Below are 22,687 nucleotides of genomic sequence, written 5' to 3'. Positions count from 1 at the left end.
CTTTCCGGCTCATGCAGGAACGTTTGAATCCAATGGTGGTCCTATGCCCCATTTAGTCACGACATCTCCAATATTCTTATCTGACGGAACATGTCTCCAATCGCTTGCAGACGTTAGTTCCACAATCTCACCGATCCTGAAGGCGACGAACTGTTTGTATTTATGCTGATCGGAGCGGATCCAGCTCAGCACTGTTTGAGAGTCGCTCCACAAAACCTGTCTCGAGATATGCAGCGTGTGATTGGACTTGACCGTGTGTAACATTCTAGCACCGAGGACTGCAGCCATCAATTCCAGCCTTGGAATCGATTGGAGCTTAAGTGGAGACACTTTCGACCGAGACATTATCAACGAGCACCGAACATTTCCCTTGATCACAGCCCGGAAGTATGCTGCGCAGCCGTATGCGTGCATGCTTGCGTCGGTAAAAATATGCAACTCCAAAGACTCGATAGAAGACGAACGGATTTCTGGAAAGTAACACCTAGGTATGCGAATATCAGTGACCATCGGCAACAGTTTAGTCCACCGATCTCACTTTGCAAAGGTGGTATCATCTATCACTTCGTCCCAGTCACATCCGGTTCGCCACAAGTCCTGAATCACCAACTTCCCATGGATCGTGAACGGAGTGAGCAGTCCCAGTGGATCGAAAAACCCCATCACGCAACTCAGGACGATTCGTTTCGTTGGGCGTACACCATCTAAAAGATATGGCTTTACATCCTGCCGGTGTTCCATCGAAAACGAGAATTCATCTTGGTTCGGATCCCATACTATTCCCAGTACCCTTTCTGTTCCATTTTCCTTGTCCCAGTTAAAATGCACTGCTTGCAACGCTTTAATTTCGCCCAGTTCATCGAGAAAAATCCCAGAATTTGAAACCCAGTTCCTTATCTCGAACCCACCTTTTGAATGGATGAACTTTACCTCTTTTGCTCTCCGAACAGCTTCCTCGATTGTATCAACGCTGTCGAAGTAATCGTCGACATAATGACTCTCCACTATGGCTGCCGCTGCTTCCGGTAACTGCTCGACGAACTCCATCGCATTCAGGTTCTTCGCAAATTGGGCTTGACTCGGAGAGCACTTCGATCCAAACGTGGCAACATCCATCACGTACACGCTGGGGGCATCATTGGGAGAATTCCGGAACACAAACAGTTGCAACCTTTTATCGCTTTCTCGTATCCTTATTTGGTGGAACATTTCTCTTAAATCTCCTCCAAATCCGATAGGCCGTTCACGAAAACGGCAGATGACTTTCGGTAATGGAGTGAGTAAATCCGGTCTCGTGAGCAGCTGCGAATTTAAAGAGACACCATCGACTGTCGCTGCTGCATCCCAGACCAGTCGCACTTTCTCAGGCTTTTTCGGATTCCGCACAATATTGATTGGTAGGAACCATGATGACCCCGAAGCAAATTTCGCCAGTTCTTCCGGCGTCGCTAGATGCGCATATCCCTTCTGCAGATACTCTACAATCTGTCTTCGTACATTGTCAAACAACTCTGGTGTCTGTTCCAATCTTTTCTCCAGCTGCTTCATTCGGCGCACCGTCATCGGGTAGCTGTTCGGCAACTGCAACTCATCAGTTTTCAACAGCATCCCGGTTTCGAAACGGTCACCAATGCGGGCCGTGGTTCGCTCTAGAATCTCACGAGCCCTTTTTTCTTCTTTCGACTCTTGCGACACCGCCACTACCGATTCCTCCAGTGCGTACTGTTGCCTCAGCAAGGTATGCAGGTCTTCGTTGGAAACTGCTTGGTGATACCCGACGAAATTCCGCGCTTGTTTAGACTTTTTAGTTGGTCCGTACACTGCCCAACAGAGTGGAGAGCGAACGGCTATCGGTTCTCCTTGCTGGCCCATTTTAACTTCAACCGGTGCGATGGCGTGTAGGTTGTTCAGCCCACTAAGCATGCCCGGTCGCTGATGTGAGTACGACGATAATGGGACATCACGAAGGTACCGGTATGCTGCACTCATTTCGGCCACGTCTACTGCCTGTTTGGGAAGAAGAAGCTGCTTCACCGTCTGCACTGCCTTCAGGAGTAGCTTCCCTTCGCTTCCGGTTGAGGATACCCACAGGTTCAGCTTCGTCGAATTTCTTCCATTCCAGGTGTTCATGAGCCACTGACGATTACCAGCTGTCCAGGTAATCGTCAGTGGCTCATGAACACCTTCTACCCCAAGCATGTCAGTCAACGTCCGTTCCACCAATGTTATCGATGCTCCTTCATCCAAGAACGCTAGCGTTTTCACCACCCTGCTACCATGATGCAATGTCACGGGAATCATCCGGAACATTATCTCGCCTTGCACGTGATGATGAGTGTTCATAACAACTCTTGAGTGAACCGGATGTAATAGTGGATGATGACGTTCTTGGCATTCTTCAACGTTGCATCGAATTTTAAACTTGCACGGTGCGACTCCATGATCGTTCAGGCAGACTTTACACAACCTGCCCAGCTCAACTATTTTCATACGATCAGCGAACGACATAGCCCTAAAGTCTTGGCAAAAGCGTAGACGATGATCCGTACGTTTGCAAGCTTTGCAAGGTTTCAATCTTGCGTTCGACGATTTTCCCAGTGGAGTGCTTTCTCCTGAACTCATCAGAGTACTGTGGCTGTAGACTGCTCCCTTCTCTTTCATTCCCGCTCTACCTATTTTTCCGCTTCTCGTCTCGTTCACTGGCGTCGCGTTACATGCGTTTGCTTCGCAAGCCTCCGAGACGATTCTCGCCAGGAAGTCCGAAAAAGTCCTCAGGTTCACCTTCTTCTTGCTGCTCTTGAAGCGCACCCACTCTCTTTTGTCTGGTGACGGTAATTTATCCAACAGACTTTGCAGTAGCAATGGGTTTGTCAGATGTTCCTTCATCTTCGCAGCTTCAATGTGGTCACACATCTGCTCCACGGCGTTTCCAAATGGAATGAATGTTTCCAACTTATCAGACTTCGGCGCCTCCAAGCGGTTCACCTTTCTTAGGTGGAATTGTAGGAGCTGTTCCGGCCGGCCGTAGAGTTGTCGCAGTTTCTCTATCACCTTCGGAACTGGCTTCGGCATCAGCAGCTGTCCACGAACGTTTTCCAATGCGGGTCCCTTAAGGCACTCCTGCAGGCGTACAAGATTTTCAATATCATTGTAACCGCAGGCCTCATTCGACGCTTCATAACTTCCTATGAAGAGTGGCCACTCTTAAGGCTTTCCGGAAAATATCGGAAGCTTCCGTGAAATACCATTTCGCGCGGCCAACTGTGCCTTTGTAGGCCCTGCAGATTGTCGCCCCAGCCCGTGTGACTCTACTTTCTTACTGATTTGCTTTTTATCTTTCTTTTTCTCATTATTTTCCAATTCCCCTTCGGGATCTTCTTCCTCGCACTCTGTGTCATATTCTTCCTCGGACTCGTATTCTTCATCTTCGGAGCCGCTTAATTCATTCTCCTTTACGTACTTCTCTTCTTTGTTTTTCTCCTCAGCTGCTGTCTCTGGCTTCGCAGTTTTCTTCTTAATTTCCGCCATCATCTCCTGGTAGCGATTCCGCATCTGCCCCATTTGTTGCATATGTTCCTGCTCTTTTCGGAGTGATTTCTCTAGAAGCGCTTTCTCTTGCTCCATTTCCCGCTTCCGCATTTCGGTTTATATTTGCAGCCTTTTCTCTCTCAGGATCCTTTCCATCTCCATACGCTTCTCCCAAAGTCGACACTCTTCTTCAATTTCCTTCTCCTTTGCCCGTTGTTCCTTTTCCAGGGCTTTCATCTTCTTTTCGAACGGTGTAACAGACTGCCGTTCTGATCTACAGCTCGACTTGTCGGAGACATCGTCTACTGCCACTGTCTTCTTTCCTTTCGACCCTTTCTTCCGGTTCTCTTCCGACTTTTTTGCCATCTCTAATTCGATCTTCTGGCATTCTTCTGTCGGGCAAAACCACTTCTCCTGCTTCTGGATATCCTTTTCCTCCACGCCAACACATCGATAATGGTACCAATTGTCGCATCCATCGCAACAGACCATTCCTTCATCGGTGTCTGACGTCATCATACAGGCGGCGCAGGCAGTCATCGTGAAGTTTGCAACCGTTTTTGAGGATTCCATATCCGACATATCTTTTTTGAGTTTGTTCGGATTGTAGGGAATACACTACCGTTTTGTAGCAGCAAATTTCAGCAGCTCAAACTGCAAATGTAATTAAGTTTCAATATAACATAACTTAATAACAATATCGTTCTAGTTTCCTACTTACAAAGATAGTTTCTCCTTTTTTCCTCCTACAACGATTCGATCAATTCGTACTCAAACACTAGCCTGCATATAATGTCAATTATTATTACCCAAAACAGTGATAAGTAAGTGACATCAACTTACCAGTAAACTTTTAGTAGTTTACTATTTCTCTAGTTTATTGTTACTAGTGAATTGATTTCCACTTTTTATTCGGCTCGGTGTAACCAAAATTCGGAAAGTTTGCGTTCGATCAGGTTACTGATATAATTATCACTGTATTTTGTTACCGTGCTATTATTCCTGAATTTATTGACAATATTTCTACTACTGCCGCCCTCACTACTGATAATTTCCAGAAAAAATACACCAATTTATTCTCAATTTTATTTTCACTTCCAATTCACCTGCTATTCGATTTGTTTTTGTTTTGATTCTGTTTATCTCCCTTCTACTCTATTCTTCCTACCTATCAACGGTGTCAATTCCCACTAGACCGGCTTTTGCCCCAAACAATGTGGCCAGATCAGTGGGTTTCTTTACATAAATAATCAAATATATGTAATCATAAGACTACGAAGATAATATATTGTTTTGAAGTGCAACTAAGTTTCATTGTCGTCACACCCACTGGATTGTTACTTTCAATCGAACACGATTCAGGGAGTATGCAATCAACAAACAACATGAGCCTTGAAGTCCTCGCAGGTGTTTTAAAGGAATTCCCACATCAAATTGCATCACGGAAAAAAACGTTGTAGAAAACTACCCATTGGGTATTTTCTTTTGAAAATTTGGGTAGAAATAGTTAGGAGTGTGTTGTTTACACTGTATTTTTTTCGCTGTCAGTTTTTCGAAAATAGAAAAAATGCCGTCACCCGAAAGGCAACGTCGTGAGCACCTTGCGGTCAGATTGGATGTTCTATCAGTGAACAGGACCATAAGTGTGTCGTGGAAGCAAAATCCCAATGCTTCGGTCAGCGATGTGACCAAAAAGTTGAAGTCAAGTCTTTCGTTCAGAAAGTCAAGGACCGGGAGGCACTGCATACGTACAAGTGCAGAATGCTCCAAATCGTGACGAACGGCAAAATACGGGTGGGAAGTCACCGGCCCGGAAACTGTACACCCAGATATTGACGAAGCCTCATTGTCTCATCATGGATGATGAGACTTTCGTCAAGGCGGACTTCTTGCAGTTTCCGGGGCTACTGTTCTTCACCGCTCAGTCCAATTTTGATGTTTCGGAGGAAGTAAGGAAGTAGAAACTTTCAAAGTTTACCAAGAAATTCACGATTTGGCAAACGATCTGCTCTTTTGGCAAACAAGGAGTGCGCCGTTCGTGACTACTGTGACATTAAACGGGCAGATCTATCTCAAGGAATGTCTACAGAAGCGTCTGCTTCCTCTGATGAAGCAACACGAGGGCCCTACGACCTTCTGGCCGGATTTAGCTTCGTGTCACTATTCAAAAGATGGCCTGGAGTGGTACAAAACCAACGGGGTCACTTTCGTACCCAAGGACAAGAATTCTGGTTCGGTTTTTTTAACTTTCCTTTCGCTTCCTGAACCGGAGCGAAATCATAACCCCATCAGTAATCGAAAATTGTATGAAGCTTCTCGTATCGATCCAACGATCGAGATCCGTGGATTTACACACTCGTTACTGAAGTGTTCGTAATATTTGTATATTTACCTTAACTGGTATAATGTGTAAATTATAATCTGAGTGTATATTCCGTTTAACAGTCACAGTTAAGTGCGCTACACATACACCGTCCCGTCACCGTGAAGTCAACGTGAAGGAATGAAATGTCAAATATTCTCCCATGGGAATCGTATGGCAACATTCACATACAAAATCAAAATCAAAAAAATTTAAATTAGTAAAATTTGTATGAAATTTTCTTTCTTGGTGTTACATACCTATTAGAAGTACGTTGTTCTGACCCTAATTTAAACTACTTTCTATGAATTTCCAGATATTCTCACCAAAATTTACCATTATAATATAAAATTATCTTTAGACACAATTTTTGTATGATATTTTCTCCCTACTTGCAAGCAAAAGTAATTTTCATTTACATAGAGTACTAATTTAAATTGGAAAAAATAGTTTTCATTCATAATTTTTATTTTAAAAGTATGTTCATTTCTTCTGCAGCCCCATATTGTCATGCCTACTCCCCCATTTCGTAAGGCCTTGTTCTCACTGCAGCGGGTTGCCAGCGTGGCTTGGGCGAGGCGTGGGATGCTTACGATTAATCGCGTGTGTTCTTACAGATGTCTTCACACCAGGGGCGACATTGCGCATCTCGAAACGAGTGATTTTGGTTCGTTTCGACCATTTTGACTTAGCTTTGTTTACGAATCCAAAAATTTAACATTTCCCTACGAGACAAATTTTGCTCTAAATTAGTACGCTGAAAATATCAACTTGAAAAAGATACATAATATTATAACCAATTCGATTTGAGTTCGAATTTTCTCGAAACGAGTTACTCGTTTCGAAATGCGCAATGCCACCCCAGGCTGACGTGTCGTGAGCGTGGTTTTGGCGTGCAAATGAAAACACTTCACGCCGGCGATATTTGTACTTCTCCGCTTTTCTCTTGCATATGTTTGTTTGTAGTAGTGACATAATTTTAATTTTTCCCTTTTTTTAGTTTTTACGTTTTTCACGCCGCCGCTGGCACGGTGCAATGTGAATGAATTAAAATGTCGTTGCGAGAAGTGAACACGCCACGTTGACGCCCCGCTGCAGTGAGAACATGGCTTAATACGAAGCTCGATGCCGTCAACGCGGATTGTCCTAGTGCCAAACAAGACGGGTCTATGGTACTAGGTGAGGCCGTTTCCAAGGCGCCTAGAAGTATATACTAAGGTGGGCCAACTTGCTAAAACCACTCTTCAGCCATATTGGAAGTCTACTGTGTTTTGTTTGTAAACAAAACACAATACGCTATTGCCAACTTAGTGACGAAACGGCCTCACCTAGTACCATAGACCCGTCTTGGCCGTTTCGTCACTAAGCTGGGTAGGGGAGCGGTATATGAAAACAGTACGGAAGAAAGCAGAAGGGGAATTACTTTCTTGAGCGAGCTTCGGCACTAGCGTGTTGTGTTTTGTTTACAAACAAAACACAGTAGACTTCCAATATGGCTGAAGAATGGTTTTAACCTAAGTGGTGCGGACTCAATCCACTTCATTTTCAAGCAAATTCATGCATGTTTTCAAGCGATTTCTTGCAATAAATTCTCAGACCACCAGGGATGCCAGATTTACAAATATGTTTGTAAATTTACAGACATATCTGTAAAACAACTTTGTTGTAGACTTTTTGGATATAACAATATTTCACAGGTTTTTGAAAAATAAGAGGCTATTCATCACATCAAAGATATTCGACTCACCATATGACATTTTTCCATAGTTTTAATACAGAAAAGTTATTATATTTAGTTTATATCAATACACATGGCGTTAGACCAGCGATACTCAACCTGCGGTCCGCCAATCTTTCTGGTTGGCCCATCTGGTGTGTATGAAGTTTGGAACTCGTACTTTTGCCCTGACATCATTGCAAACGAAAGAGAGGATACGGTTATTCACAATTAATGAAAAATTGCATTCTCTGCAGGTTAGGAAAAATCTTGAACGAAAATTGTCTCTGATAATTATTACCCTTATCGACCGGCGTAATTACAGTCCACTGCAGCCCCAACAGTAAAATTTTTCCATAGAAAAATTAAAAATAACTCGTGAGCTTCAATTTGATATGTCGATGATAGGAATCGGTATAATAGTTCAAAAGTTATGACTTTTTCTAGTGGGAAAAATTGTTTTCGAACCATCGATTAGTTTTGAAAAATCATATTTCGAAAACGAAAAAAATAGCATCTTCGATATCGAGATATTTTATGTAAAAATTCTCAGCTTTCAAGAAAAAATATAGAAAAAAAGCGCCCCCTAGTCCAAAGCCATGAATACATTAAAAAACGACTTCAATCAATAATTGCAGAAATAGGATCCATATTATCTGCAAGTTCAATATTTCTCAATTAAAGCTCATTGGCTTTAATTTGATATGTCGATTATCTAAATCGGTTAAGTGGTTCGAAAGTTATAAATTTTTTAAAAATGTCCTTTTGGAAAAAAACTGGAAAAAAAAGATTTTTTGGATCACCCTAAAATGGAAATGGGCACCCTAATGAAAAAATAAAAAAATACGAGTTTAATGTTTTGCGATAAAGAACAAAATTACCGCTTTTGACGAAGATCTGAGAACCACTATATTGGTTTAGCATGAAATGGCTTTATATATATATATATATATATATATATATATATATATATATACAAAATACAATCTTACGTGCATCGCGATGTACAAAGTATTAATGAATATGTGAAAATTAACGTTAAAAGACATTTCTATAGATCTGCACACTTTTACAGACTTTTCCACATTTTTAACAGACATTCAAATGTTTTTACAGACTTTTTTTTTAAATCATCTGGCATCTCTTCCTTCCACTTTTTATCGAATATTTTCTAATCGCAGGAGTAAACATTTACGTGACTCTGACTTCGTTTGTTTTTATTTCGTTCGGAAAAACGTTATGTCAAAGAGAGGGGACATTAAAAATGCGTTGCTCAGTGAAAGGCTGAGATGCTCTTTCAGAGATGCAATGGTTAATTAAACAAATGACGGAAAAATGTAGCTCGTTCATTTTATAATTTTAATTATTTTTGCCCTTGACAATAATACCTCTTTTATAGTGTTGATTATCATAAGAAAAATAACACTCCTGATCGTTGGATCTCTTTTGACATTTCAATTGGATCTTTTTTGACAGCCGTTTTGATTCAGTCCGCACTACCTAGGTTTTAACAAGTTGGCCCACCTTATGATATACTTCTACGCGCCTTGGTGCCAAAGTATTCTGCTAGTGATTGGACGGTATTTTGCAAAAAAAAATCGGTTTGTGTCGAATATCATTCTACAGAAAAAGTAATTCGTGAATTTAGTGTCTGTAATAACAGTTGAATTCCCAACATCTTGTTTCACTATTTTGCCATCTCATCTGTTCGTAGTCGCTATTACTGAATTGCACAAGCGAAAAAAAATACAGCTGAAGAATGGTGAAAATGGACGATTTCAAGCTTTCCTGCGAGCTAACCGGTCATAAGCTGGATGTTCGCGCAGTAGCCGAAGGGAAAGGTATCATTGTTTCCGGATCTCGTGATAAAACTGCGAAGGTATGGAGTCCTCTCGACGGACGTTACTCCGAAACCGAAACGCTGAGCCATCACTCTAACTTTGTGGCTGCCGTGTTGGTGATTGAGGAAAATGATTGGATTTGTACGGCCAGCAACGACGCCACCATCTGTGTGTACAAATATCCGAGCGCGATGGAACCGTTTATGGTGCTGAAGGGTCATACTTCAACGGTTTGTGCGCTGGCCAAGGGAAGCAGCCCGAATGTGCTGATGTCCGGGAGTTGGGACAAAAGTGCGAAAATTTGGACCGACATTTCCTCGTCCCAATCGAGCATGACTCTGGTCGGGCATGAAGCGGCCGTTTGGACTGTGGCGAGACTTCCGTCGGGAAAATATATCACAGGTATATTGGGTGAATGAAATGAATGGGAAACTATATTCACGTTTATTTTTCAAAATCAGGATCTGCCGATAAAAGCATCTTTGTTTGGAATGATAAAGGCGAAAAGTTGGTTGTGCTGCTAGGTCACAAAGACTGTGTGCGGGGGCTGTGTCCTTTGCCAAGAGGTGGTTTCCTAAGCTGCTCGAATGATGCAACGATTCGATACTGGGACGATACATACGAATGTATGCGAGAATTCCACGGCCATACAAATTACATCTACAGCATTTCAAGGTGCGACTTTTGGGGAGAAGATGTATTTGTCACCAGTGGAGAGGACAGTACCATCCGAATGTGGAGTTTGAAGGAAGGTGCATTGGGGGAAGCCATGCATCTTCCGGCCCAATCGGTTTGGTCCGTGGTTGCCCTACGTAACGGAGACATCGCGACCGGCACTAGTGATGCAATTGTTCGGGTTTTTACAACATGTAGCGACAGAGTGGCCTCTCAGGAAATACTAGATGCCTACAAGGTGGCGGTGGATGTTCGGATCAACGAGAGCAGCAAGCAGCTAGGAGATATGAATGTGAATGAGATTCCTGGGCCTGAATCATTACTCTCGAAGGGTCGCACAGGGCAAACCCGAATTGTTCGTCACTCTGATGGCAGAATAATGTGTTATCGGTGGGATGACGACAATTGGGATTGCGTGGGAGATGTTATGGGGGCTATAGGAGGGGAAAAAGATAAGATGTACGAAGGACGAGAGTACGATTTTGTCTTCAACGTGAATCTCTCGGATGATGCACCAAATCTTAAGCTGCCCTATAATCGAGGCCAAGATCCTTGGTTGGTGGCGCAACGCTTTATCCACAAGCATAATCTTCCCCAGGGCTATCTCGATCAAGTAGCTAATTTTATAACGAAAAATGTTGGCGATGCGCAAATAAAGTCAGCGGCTCGGCCTGGGACCACTGCGGATCCTTTTACTGGAGCTTCTCGGTATGTTCTGGGATCGGGTTCAAGCTATCAACCCGTGTCTGCCAATACAGATCCATTCACCGGAGGCTCTAGCTATACAACTCAAACACCTAATGTTGGCACATCAAATGGTGGCAATGTTCCAGCTGCGGCTAATGCGGATCCTTTTACGGGTGATTCAAGTTATTCTACCGGATCAACTGAGACGAAGAAAGTCAACTCACATTTTCCACACAGACATTTCGTAACGATAGAAAAAGCCGATCTGGGCAAGATTCTTGTGAAATTGAAGTTAGTACCTAATGTCTTTATTTTTTCCGAAAGAGATAATCGTTTTCGTTTTTCAGGGAACTTAATGGAAAAATTGAAGACAAAAGTCTCCAGATGTCGGAAGACACTCTGAGTGATATTGTTCAGTACGTTAGTGACATAACGAAGGAATCGGAGCAAAATTCCACCTGTATCACGGCGCTGAAATATTTGTTTACGTGGCCTACCGAAAAGATTTTCCCGGTGATGGATATAACGCGTTTAGTGGTGTGCAACCCGAAAGCATGCCAGGAACTATTCGAAGGAGACTTCATAAGTACGCTGCTGTCTCATGTGAATCATCTACAGGCCAATCAAATGATGGGTGCTCGGTGCTTTGCCAATATGATTCCGCATGCCGCTGGACGGAACGTAGTTCTGGAAAATATTCGTCCGATCGTGGATAAACTTTCGTCAATCAAGGTCGGTAGCGCGAATCTCCAATTGGCATTGGCAAGCCTTTACCTGAACCTGTCGATGACTCAGCTGGAAAAGCCGTCGCTCGATTTTTGCAATGTGTTCTCCGACGCTATTGCACAGTTCCTCAGTTGGGCAACGGATAATGAAGCCGTCTATAGAGGCTACCAGGCACTGGGGAACTTGATGTCCACGACGCCAGGCACTCTGGTGGCTAACCATTTGAAGAGCAATAACGATCTGATAGACAAAATCTTGGTCAATATCAGCACTGAAACCAGTGGATTTGCCAAGTTGAATGAGTGCGCTAGCTACCTTTATGAGTTATTGGCTTGAGGAGAGCATGTTATATCGACTAAATAATCAAATATATGTAATCATAAGACTACGAAGATAATATATTGTTTTGAAGTGCAACTAAGTTTCATTGTCGTCACACCCACTGGATTGTTACTTTCAATCGAACACGATTCAGGGAGTATGCAATCAACAAACAACATGAGCCTTGAAGTCCTCGCAGGTGTTTTAAAGGAATTCCCACATCAAATTGCATCACGGAAAAAAACGTTGTAGAAAATTACCCATTGGGTATTTTCTTTTGAAAATTTGGGTAGAAATAGTTAGGAGTGTGTTGTTTACACTGTATTTTTTTCGCTGTCAGTTTTTCGAAAATAGAAAAAATGCCGTCACTCGAAAGGCAACGTCGTGAGCACCTTGCGGTCAGATTGGATGTTCTCTCAGTGAACAGGACCATAAGTGTGTCGTGGAAGCAAAATCCCAATGCTTCGGTCAGCGATGTGACCAAAAAGTTGAATCTAGCCAAGTCTTTCGTTCAGAAAGTCAAGGACCGGGAGGCACTGCATACGTACAAGTGCAGAATGCTCCAAATCGTGACGAACGGCAAAATACGGGTGGGAAGTCACCGGCCCGGAAACTGTACACCCAGATATTGACGAAGCCTCATTGTCTCATCATGGATGATGAGACTTTCGTCAAGGCGGACTTCTTGCAGTTTCCGGGGCTACTGTTCTTCGGGCAGATCTATCTCAAGGAATGTCTACAGAAGCGTCTGCTTCCTCTGATGAAGCAACACGAGGGCCCTACGATCTTCTGGCCGGATTTAGCTTCGTGTCACTATTCAAAAGATGGCCTGGAGTGGTACAAAACCAACGGGGTCACTTTCGTACCCAAGGACATGAATTCTGGTTCGGTTTTTTTAACTTTCCTTTCGCTTCCTGAACCGGAGCGAAATCATAACCCCATCAGTAATCGAAAATTGTATGAAGCTTCTCGTATCGATCCAACGATCGAGATCCGTGGATTTACACACTCGTTACTGAAGTGTTCGTAATATTTGTATATTTACCTTAACTGGTATAATGTGTAAATTATAATCTGAGTGTATATTCCGTTTAAAGCCGGGTTCAGACGGTGCGAGTAAGCATACGAGTCGGTCTAGTCAGTTACTGCAGTGCAGCTACTCACACCGTGTGAACACATCATGCCAGTTATTGTCATGTGTGATCCGGCGTGCGAGCTACTTCAAAGTTTTTTGAATTTACTCGCACTTGCATGCTTCACAACGTCAAAAACAGAATTTAGCGTTCGAATCAGTGATGCCAAATGTAATGAAATGTCTCTATTTTTAAGATATTTGAAAATATGTGAAGATATTTATAGACTTGAAAATTATTGGAAAAACAAATAAAACCCTCATAGTTTCTAAACGAAATAATTGTTATTTCGTTTTGCACGCTGGCGGGGCACGCTTTCTTTTTGAGATAGTTTTCTTGAGAATCTCTAATATAGAATCATTATCAGATCACAACTTACAAAAAAAAGTATTGTTCTAAGAAACAGAATACATATTCGATTTAAAAAAGTACATTTTCATTCATTATTAAAATTTTTGAAGCGTATTTATTGCACCTGCAAATCGACTATCATTTTCATTTCACAAAATAAATAAAATTAAAAAAAAAATTCTTTTAGACTACCATTTATAACATCACATCCTTTCGGAATTATCTGAGCTATGGATGTTTTCGAGATTCTAAAAAATATCGACAACAATCCCAACGATATTCCAAAACAAAGGCACATCAATGTCATTTCTAATTTAACTCTTGCAGGTACAGCATCCCTCATGACTGTATCTTGGCGTTGTATTCGTGGAGCAATTAAATCCAACAGTTTTTTCACTTGTTCAGGTGTTATTATCAACACTGCTCTGTAATCTCGGGGATCCTCATCGTAGAGTTCCTTCAATATTGTATTTGTTGCTCCTTTTCTTTGCATCTAATTCCTGGCCCGAATCCTTTTCTCTTTCTGCTTTTTCGGATAGTACCTTCAGTTCAAAGAAATTCAGCACAAAGTATGTATTTTTAAACACGATCAGCGTTTGTTTTGCTATAAAATTGTGTGATGATACATTCAACTGAAAACCTAAGATGAAAACTGCCAATAAAGAAGTCGATTTTGGACCAATCATTTGACAAATTCGGACCTGATTGCTGTTTCTGACTATTTGATGGACATTTGAAAAGTCGCCTGGCATCCCTGGTAAACCCGTGCCGTAGTATCTAGTTTCTCGCCAGCAGCTCACACTGTGTGAACGGACAAGGCGAGTCAACCAATTGTCAAGCGAGTCCACCGGGTCAGTAGCTGCTCATTGTCAAGTCAGCTACTAGCAACGTATAAATGGGCCTTAACAGTCACAGTTAAGTGCGCTACACATACACCGTCCCGTCACCGTGAAGTCAACGTGAAGGAATGAAATGTCAAATATTCTCCCATGGGAATCGTATGGCAACATTCACATACAAAATCACCGGCAACTTTGACGACTTTGATTTACACATTATGTTATTTAATTATTAGAAACACGTATTTCTGACTTTGATTCATCCATATGGTCATACAATTTCAACATTGTTGCTGATTTTTTTTCTCTATAATATAAAGTTGTCTTCATAAACAATTTTCGTATGAGACTTTTTCCCCACCTGCAAACAAAAAATGTTTTTAATTTAAACTGAATACTAATTTGATATGGAAAAGCTAATTTTCATTCATTATTTTAATTTTGAAAACGTTCACTCCGACTGAAAAACAGCTGTTCTTTGGCGCTCCCCTAAACTAGTAAACGAAGCTCACTGCCGTCAACGCGGATCGCTGTTTTGAAGAAAACAAATACTTCTGACGTGTGAGATGTTGGCATCAAAAACATGGCGGGTGCCATACGGCTGTGTAGCGCACTTTATGGTGTAAATGTTATAAAGCAGACGAAGGTCTGAACGAAGCCAGAAATAAAAAGTAAAGGCATTCCTATTTGAATGCTTACATCGAACAGTTGGTTTACTTTCAGTTCATCAGTGAGAAAGAATTTAACAGTTACATTACTTAAGAAATGAAACCTTCAGCAGATATCTTCAATGATGTTAGCTTCCCGAGCTTCTGTAGATCTTCCATTAATTTCGATCCTATCCTATGGAGGAAGAAATTCGTGTAATTCCAGATCATCTCGATAATCCCTCACATTTTCACTTCAAATTATAACCATATCGGTTATTAAATAATGTTTTTCATTGATGGTTTAAACATTAACGGGTACTGTAGGAACTATAGTGCGATCCTGAATGGTGCCTACAAAATTCTGTCTCAAACCCTCTTTCGCCGTCTATCGCCAATAATAGGTAGATTTGCGAGAAGTTATCAAGGCGGATTCATGCCCGGTTGCACGACGACGGACCAGATTTTTACACTGCGGCAGATCCCCCAAAAGTGCCGCGAGTATCAGGTCGCTACGCACCACATCTTCGTAGATTTCAAGGCCGCATATGATACATGAAGAATAATGAACGAACACAGCTTTCTTCGAAAGCTGACAAGACTGATTCAGGCAACGATGAACGGTGTGCGGATCTCAGACAAGGTGATAGACGTGCCTGTCTGCTCTTCAACGTGACGCTGGAAGGTTATGCGGAGAACGGGCTTCAACATGCGGGACACGATTTTCAACAAGTCTAGTCAGTTTATACCCAGTATATTCGACTGAAACACGAAGCAAGGTTGATTGGGCTTGGAAAAAAACGCGTTTAACGCTGAATACATGCCAGCAGAAGAGGCTGATCGTAACAGAATTCTTCTTGGTAGTAGTGTTGTAATCGACGGCGACGAGCTCGAGGTAGTACAGGAATTTGTCTACCTTGGCTTGTTGATAACAACTGACAACAACAGCCGTGGAATTCGAAGACCCATAGTCGATGGGGGTGGGATTGGGCCGGAACGGAGGAGGTTGCTGTTAGTATTGTCTTGGAGGGTATTGCGGGTATTTTTGAGGGCTGTGAGCCGTTTGATGGGAGACATGTTTTCACTACTTTCGATGCATAGCACTTAGCTGTGGTGCGAGTGCTTGTTGTTTGGCGATTCATCACGGTTTGATGTGTAAATACATCACATTGGTGAGTTATTGAACGGTAACTATTTGTACTGCAGTTGAGTGCTGTGCGTTGGGAGTGGTGAGGCTATGTCTCCTACTAGGCGGTTCGCAGCTTTCGGAAGTATGCGCGGTATTTGTAGGGATATTGTTAGTAGTGGCTTCCTTCGTTTTGGCCTAATCTCGCCCCCATCGACGGTACATCAAACGGATAGTAGCATTATTTTTAGGAATGCAAAGTAGGGCTGTGTGTTTTGTTTATAGTTTGTTTTTCCTCCATTGATGTTTATGCGTACATGGGTTTGATATTTTGTGGTATTCATGGATGCCAGGCGATTCTTTACTTCTACTTGTTTCCCACACATTTTTAGGTGGTCTATAATATTTTTCACATATTTCGGAATGCCTTCACTGTTCCATAGAAACCACATTAGACGATCATCCTAGAAGCCCATGAATAATCAAGCTGGTTGACAGCATAATTTTCACTATTAGGTATTGTTCCAACCTCCGAAGAATATAGACATACTAACAAACAAGTCTTTCCATTTGCTGGAGTCTGTAACAATTTTTGGCGACGAGGTCATTTCAACCCACTTCAAGATGCAAGATGTCCGACCAGGATTTGAGGAACGCAATTCTCCGGCTCACTGAACTGGTAGCTAGCCAACAAGAGCAGATTCAACTTCTCAACCGAACCGGTCAAGCCAACCAACCGGGAAGTGAGAAAATCATCGAATCGTTGGCCACGGGAATCGAAGACTTCTACTACGATCCTGACGGTGGAGTGTTTTTCGATGCATGGTTCGCGCGCTACGAGGATATCTTCAAGGTTGACGGCAAGAATCTGGACGATCCGGCGAAGGTGAGACTACTCTTGAGGAAGATCGGCACCAAGTTCCATGAGCGGTACGTAAACAGTATCCTGCCAAAGCATCCCCGCGATTTCGGCCTGGACGACACGGTGAAGAAACTTAAGAAGCTTTTTGGCCGCCAAACCTCGCTGTTTAACGATCGCTACCGTTGTCTACAATATGTCAAGAACGAAGCAGACGATTTTTCAAGTTACGCTGCCTCTGTGAACAAGCACTGCGAAGCATTCCAGCTGACCAAGCTCACCGACGACCAATTCAAGGCACTACGTTTTGTTTGCGGTCTACAATCTCCCCGCGATGCAGACATCCGAACTCGATTGATCGGTAAGTTAGAAGCTGAAGAGCATGCTCCGCCAGCAGACGGCACGAAGCTCACACTGGAAAATCTCGTCGAGGAGTGCCATCGGTTTAACAATCTGAAGCAGGACACCAAGATGGTAGAGAAGCCCATTCCGGAAAAATCCGTCGTCAACGCCGTTTCTACCAAGCCTGCTAAGAAAAAGCAACCGAAATCTCCGTGCTGGTTCTGCGGTGATTTACACTTTGTGAAGGAATGCCCCTATCAAGACCACAGCTGTAGCAAGTGCAAACGGAAGGGGCATTAAGAAGGTTACTGCTCATCCGTGGAATCAAAACCGAAGTCTGCAAAGAAATTCGAAAAACCGAAATCCAAGGAATATGTGAAGTCCAAAGGAATTTCGGTGAAACGCATCGATCTCCAAGGGAAGAGGAAATACGTTACCGTCGGAATCAATGGCAATAATTCTGTTCTCCAGTTGGATTGCGTTTCCGATATCACGATCATTTCTACGCAAACCTGGAAGGCGATCGGAAAACCAGCCATCAGCGAAACCGAAATCACCGCCATCAGCGCTTCCGGAAATAAGATCGACATGACTGGAGAGTTCCTTGCTGAATTAACCATCCAAAGCGTGACGAAAGCAGGCATTGTCTACGTGTCATCAAGCTCCGATTTGGATGTCCTCGGAATTGAAACAATCGACCTATTCGATCTGTGGTCAATTCCATTCAGCTCGCTGGTTAATGCTATCCATCATAAACCGGAAGACACTAAGCAAAAGCTGCGTACGAAGTTTCCTGAAGTGTTCCAGAGTACACTAGGCCGGTGCACCAAAGCGAAGGTTAAACTCTACCTGAAGCCCGACGTCCGTCCAGTGTACTGTCCAAAGAGACCAGTTGCATACGCTGCCCTTCCAAAGGTGGATGCCGAACTTCAACGTCTTCAAGACAAGGAAATAATCTCACCAGTGAAGTTTTCCGACTGGGCAACCTCGATAGTCGTGGTCCGGAAGTCAGACAACGTTTCCGTCCGTATCTGCGGCGACTATTCTACACGGTTGAACAACGCACTAGAATCAGATGCCCATCCGCTTCCGCATCCAGATGATGTTTTTGCTGATCTGGCTGGCTGCCGGTATTTCTCCCAACTCGATCTATCTGATGCGTACCTGCAAGTCGAGGTTGAGGAGGAATCTCAGAAGTATCTAACGATCAACACTCATCGTGGACTGTTCAAATACAACCGTCTGCCGCCTGGAATCAAGTCCGCTCCTGGTGCGTTCCAAAGGATTATCGATAGCATGGACGCTGGTATTCCTGGAGTGAAACGGTATCTGCATGACATCATGATTGCCGGTAGTACAAAGGAAGAACACGATCGCAGCCTCCATGAAGTTCTGGAACGGATCAAGATGTACGGTTTTCATCTGAGGATCGAAAAATGTCGATTTGGCCTATCGCAAATCAAGTTTCTAGGTCATATAATCGACAAAGGCGGCTTACGACCTGATCCAGCGAAGACTACCGCAATTTCGCAGATGCCAGCTCCAATGAACGTATCACAGCTTCGATCGTATCTTGGAGCTATCAATTTTTATGGGCGTTTCGTCAAGCAGATGAAACAAGAACAGACTCCAGTAACATTCACAGTTGCGTGTTTTCACAGTATGTCTCTATAACGAAGTGCGTCGCGTTATACAGAGGAGTGTTCTCGGTTACCTTCTCAGGTTTCCCAAAGTTAACTCTCCACTATCGCGATTGGACTTCGATAAAAATGCGTGCGATGAATAATAGAATATATAGCCAATTCACTTAGTACCGCAGGTTTTCTTTCTCAAGATACCTAAAGATAATATCTCCCGCGTGTTATGATTTATAGGATTTTCTGACTTTCGTTTCGTCAAGCGGTCAATAGTCTGCGTATACATAATCACATCACTTACCACAGTGAATCCTGATTTATACCTCTTCCCACTAACAATTATCCCTCCCATGATATTCGCTAGGGAACAACGCTATAGAGGCGACCCTTCTGACCTTCGGGCGGCGAATATCATACTAACATTCCTTCCCTTCCCCTGGTGACTGTAAGGACGTGGCCGGCGTCGTTATTGACCATTTGAAGCTCGAATCACCGCATAACGAGAATAATTTGCTAGTCCCAAGCGTCATTATGTGTGTTCTTTGTGCAATTTGGTAGATTCAGGTCAATCACGGAGAGCAACTACGAATTGTACAGTCTACCCAAGCTCAAGCTCGAAAAAAACTGCAAAATCACCAAATGTGGAAAGCATATCAGAAGTGGATGAACTGTTAAGTTTTTGCTATTTTATTTTGATGTTATTTGATTCGATTATAGATATTTTGTACTTTTGACGTAGAACTATGTCTTTCAGGAAGGGTGTCAAATCAGAAAACAGGTCACGTTTTTATGAAATAAAGTTAACGTTAATAACTATTTTCACTGTGAAAGAATTCTCATGATTTGCATACGAATCGAATCGGAAATTATCTAAGATTTGTTTGATATGCTATACATTACAATTCGCTAATCTTCAAACGGTTCATGAAACTTGGGAGAACTTCCTTTTTTCCCATACATTTGTTCTGCAAATTTGTGTGCTAACCCTACCCGTATTTCGAATGTTTATAACTCGAACATTTCTTAACAGATCGGAAAGATGTTTGCATCAATTGATAGGAAATATTTCACGCGTCTATCACAGTTAATAAAATGTTATTTTTCATGAGATGAATAATTGAATAACTGTAAAATGTTAAGCGTTATCCAAACGCCATAACTGCCAAGTTCTGATTGATCCGATTTACGGTTTCCCCAACACAGACTTCAAAATCGATATACCTTTGGAAATCCGCTTTGCGAATATACATGCAAATCGGGGATATTTTTGTTCCCACCGAGCTGTGTTTCCCCAACACGGGCTTCAAAATCAATGTGCCTGGGGGAACTCGCTTTGTCAACACATGCAAGTCGGGGTTTTCTTTTTTCCCACTGAGCTGTGTCTCCCTAACACGGACTTCAAAACTCATGCGCCTGGGGGAATCCGCTTTGCAAATCGGGGGTTTTTTGGTGTTGAGTACTCTTGTACTCGCTTGTCGTTGTGCAGACCGTAATACTTTTAAACTGAGAAGCCTGGGAAAATCATCATTTCAGATACTAGAGGTGAATGAGCTTTCGCGGTTCGAGAACTACGTAAACATGAGATGTGCAATAATTTCAGAGGGAAATGTAAAATACAATGATCGTTCGACAATTCTTCCGCTCACATATTTTGGTAGTCCTAGGCATCATATCAAACGTAAAAGGACGTTCATTAAATTTATTTGTAACGAAGAACATAATCTATTACAAAAGTTTCGATTCATTCTAAAATAATATTCAATGTGGTAAACAAGTGGATTGCATAGTTCTGCGTCGAAAATATGCGGTAGTGTTCTAGATACAACCTATATTTTTTTTAAATCTGACGAGAAAATGTTATACAATCTTATTATAGAGCAATTCCACCCCAAATCAGTCAGCTGCTGACCCGACCCTCTCTGTTTTTTTTTAAACTTGGTACCTATGATGTAAGTACCTAAACCTAAAATACCAATTTTCATTATCATATGACCAGTTTCAAATACGAATTTAATTGGTAGGGCTATCCAATGAAAATATACAAAGAATACCGGAGGAGGGGTGTTTTGAAATATAAATTATTATAATATTAATATTAATTTTTGACAAAGATTTTTAATAGTACATTTAAAATGTGATTTATCTCAAACGGTCCATTTATTTTCCAACAACTTTGTCAAACATCATATCTCAATCAGACATCTGGATTTTGAGTTACAATTTTTTGAAAGAATTATCAATGATTTTGATTACGCTCTTTTAAAAAATCAGTCGTAATTTTAATTGGTCATATGATAATGTAAATTGTGATTTTGTACCAAGTTTCAATAAAATAGAAGAGGGTCGCGTCAAAATTAACTGTTTTTCGGCTGCTTTGGGATGGAATTGCTCTATTTTTTTATCCCGTTTGTTTATTTTTGGCTCATTAGCATCATAGCAGTAACATAGCTGAATTTTAATCGTGTACATGTCACATCTTTATCATTTAGACGTAAGAGTATTCCTTCTGTTCTTCCATTATCCTGTTAGACCACCGGACAGCAGAGACAGTTGATATGATCATTATTGTGTTATTTATAGGACAACAGCCCGATGTTTTTCTTGTTGCAAGCAGACCTTGCATATGGATGGAGAGAGGCCAGGATTCCGACACTGAATCGATCTCCATCGCAGATGATTGTTCCGTGGACGTAGTTATTCTTTAACAACACAAAGATGGTCAATGAGGGCCCTGAGTTTTTGAACTCACGATCGATCGCTTATTAAGCGAACGCACAACCAATGTGGCTACGAAAACCCCCGCAGAATTGCTCTATATTGACATTGAATTCAAAACGTTTCTATTGAGTAATATTACACTCTGAAACGTATTTCCTCATCAATAACTTTGCATAACATACACATCATAAAACGTAATGTTGTTTCTCAAACTTAATCTCTTTCTTACTTCTTAAATTCGTCGGATATTCTGGTTTCATGAAATTATCAAGCACTGGTTTAAAAAACAACAAATTTTGGGTGTTCCCGTGATGAATTTTTGTATCAAAGAAAATAAGTACGGAGGATTGAATAAGTTTGTCTTGATGATTTCAGTGTTGAACTTTAAAAAGAGACTACACGCGAAAGATTCATTCGAAAACGAAAGCTAAGTATTATGGAGGGGTGACTCCCTAGTAACCCGCCCCAGATGTCACCCGTTCACGCTACGCCACTGCTTGTCTATAAAAGCTTCCAAATCACCTTCGTTTGGGTTCCCCCCATTGCTCTATTCCTGATTCACTCACAAAAATGGTCCAAATGTTCAATTATTCCGCGCTAAATGCGCATCCCTATTGCGTAGGTCTTGCTTCCAGGGGGTCCAACATTTTCGAAGACGAAACATGAAAATCGACTCTCTTCTTAGCCGCTTCGCTTCGATTAGGACTACTTCGACATTCGCCGTCAAAAAGACTTGAAACGACTAGAAATGAATTGTCTAGCGTTAATGATTAACTATTCTAGCAAATGGTTATTCTAACTGACGTGGCGAATGAATACAAATCTGCCTCTTCATTCCACATAACTTCAATCCACCACTTCTACTCCATCCTGACATGAATCTTGTTGCCTGCGTACACATCCATATAAAGTGAAATGAAAACTATATTTCTGATGCAAAGAAAGTAATTACACCATCGATGGACAACTCCGTTGTTTGCCCAGCGTGAACTCAAACATCGATACATGCACAACGTAAATAGAATACCAGGTATATTACTCTCCGCTTTTTTCATGTAGTGGTAGGCAAAGTTCTAACCCTCAAAGCCCAATCGCTTCCCAAGTGTCTGGCACCATGCTGAATACCATATTCATCACCACCTTAATGCTTTTCACACAGAAGAGATGCCTCATCATGC

At 42.1% G+C, this 22,687-nt stretch overlaps 3 protein-coding genes across 3 annotated transcripts; 2 read left to right on the top strand and 1 right to left on the bottom strand.

Annotated features, from left to right (window-relative positions):
- Positions 1-9: 9 nt before the first annotated feature.
- Positions 10-3,639, bottom strand: LOC129773090 (uncharacterized). Its single transcript, XM_055776641.1, has 3 exons — positions 3,246-3,639; positions 539-3,185; positions 10-484 (listed from the first exon to the last, which is right to left on the bottom strand). The coding sequence occupies exons 1-3, from the start codon at positions 3,637-3,639 to the stop codon at positions 10-12; spliced, it is 3,516 nt and encodes a 1,171-aa protein (XP_055632616.1).
- Positions 3,640-8,824: 5,185 nt separating this feature from the next.
- Positions 8,825-11,953, top strand: LOC129775470 (phospholipase A-2-activating protein-like). Its single transcript, XM_055780251.1, has 3 exons — positions 8,825-9,850; positions 9,910-11,101; positions 11,158-11,953. Exons 1-3 carry the CDS (start codon positions 9,367-9,369, stop codon positions 11,870-11,872), a joined length of 2,391 nt encoding a protein of 796 aa, XP_055636226.1. The 5' UTR covers positions 8,825-9,366; the 3' UTR covers positions 11,873-11,953.
- Positions 11,954-16,584: 4,631 nt separating this feature from the next.
- LOC129773089 (uncharacterized protein K02A2.6-like) lies at positions 16,585-18,828 on the top strand. Its single transcript, XM_055776640.1, has 2 exons — positions 16,585-17,380; positions 17,459-18,828. Exons 1-2 carry the CDS (start codon positions 16,585-16,587, stop codon positions 18,826-18,828), a joined length of 2,166 nt encoding a protein of 721 aa, XP_055632615.1.
- Positions 18,829-22,687: the final 3,859 nt, after the last annotated feature.

Source organism: Toxorhynchites rutilus, chromosome 3, assembly GCF_029784135.1.
Source record: "Toxorhynchites rutilus septentrionalis strain SRP chromosome 3, ASM2978413v1, whole genome shotgun sequence".
Classification (NCBI taxonomy): domain Eukaryota; kingdom Metazoa; phylum Arthropoda; class Insecta; order Diptera; family Culicidae; genus Toxorhynchites; species Toxorhynchites rutilus.
This window is presented reverse-complemented; position numbering and strand designations above follow the sequence as displayed.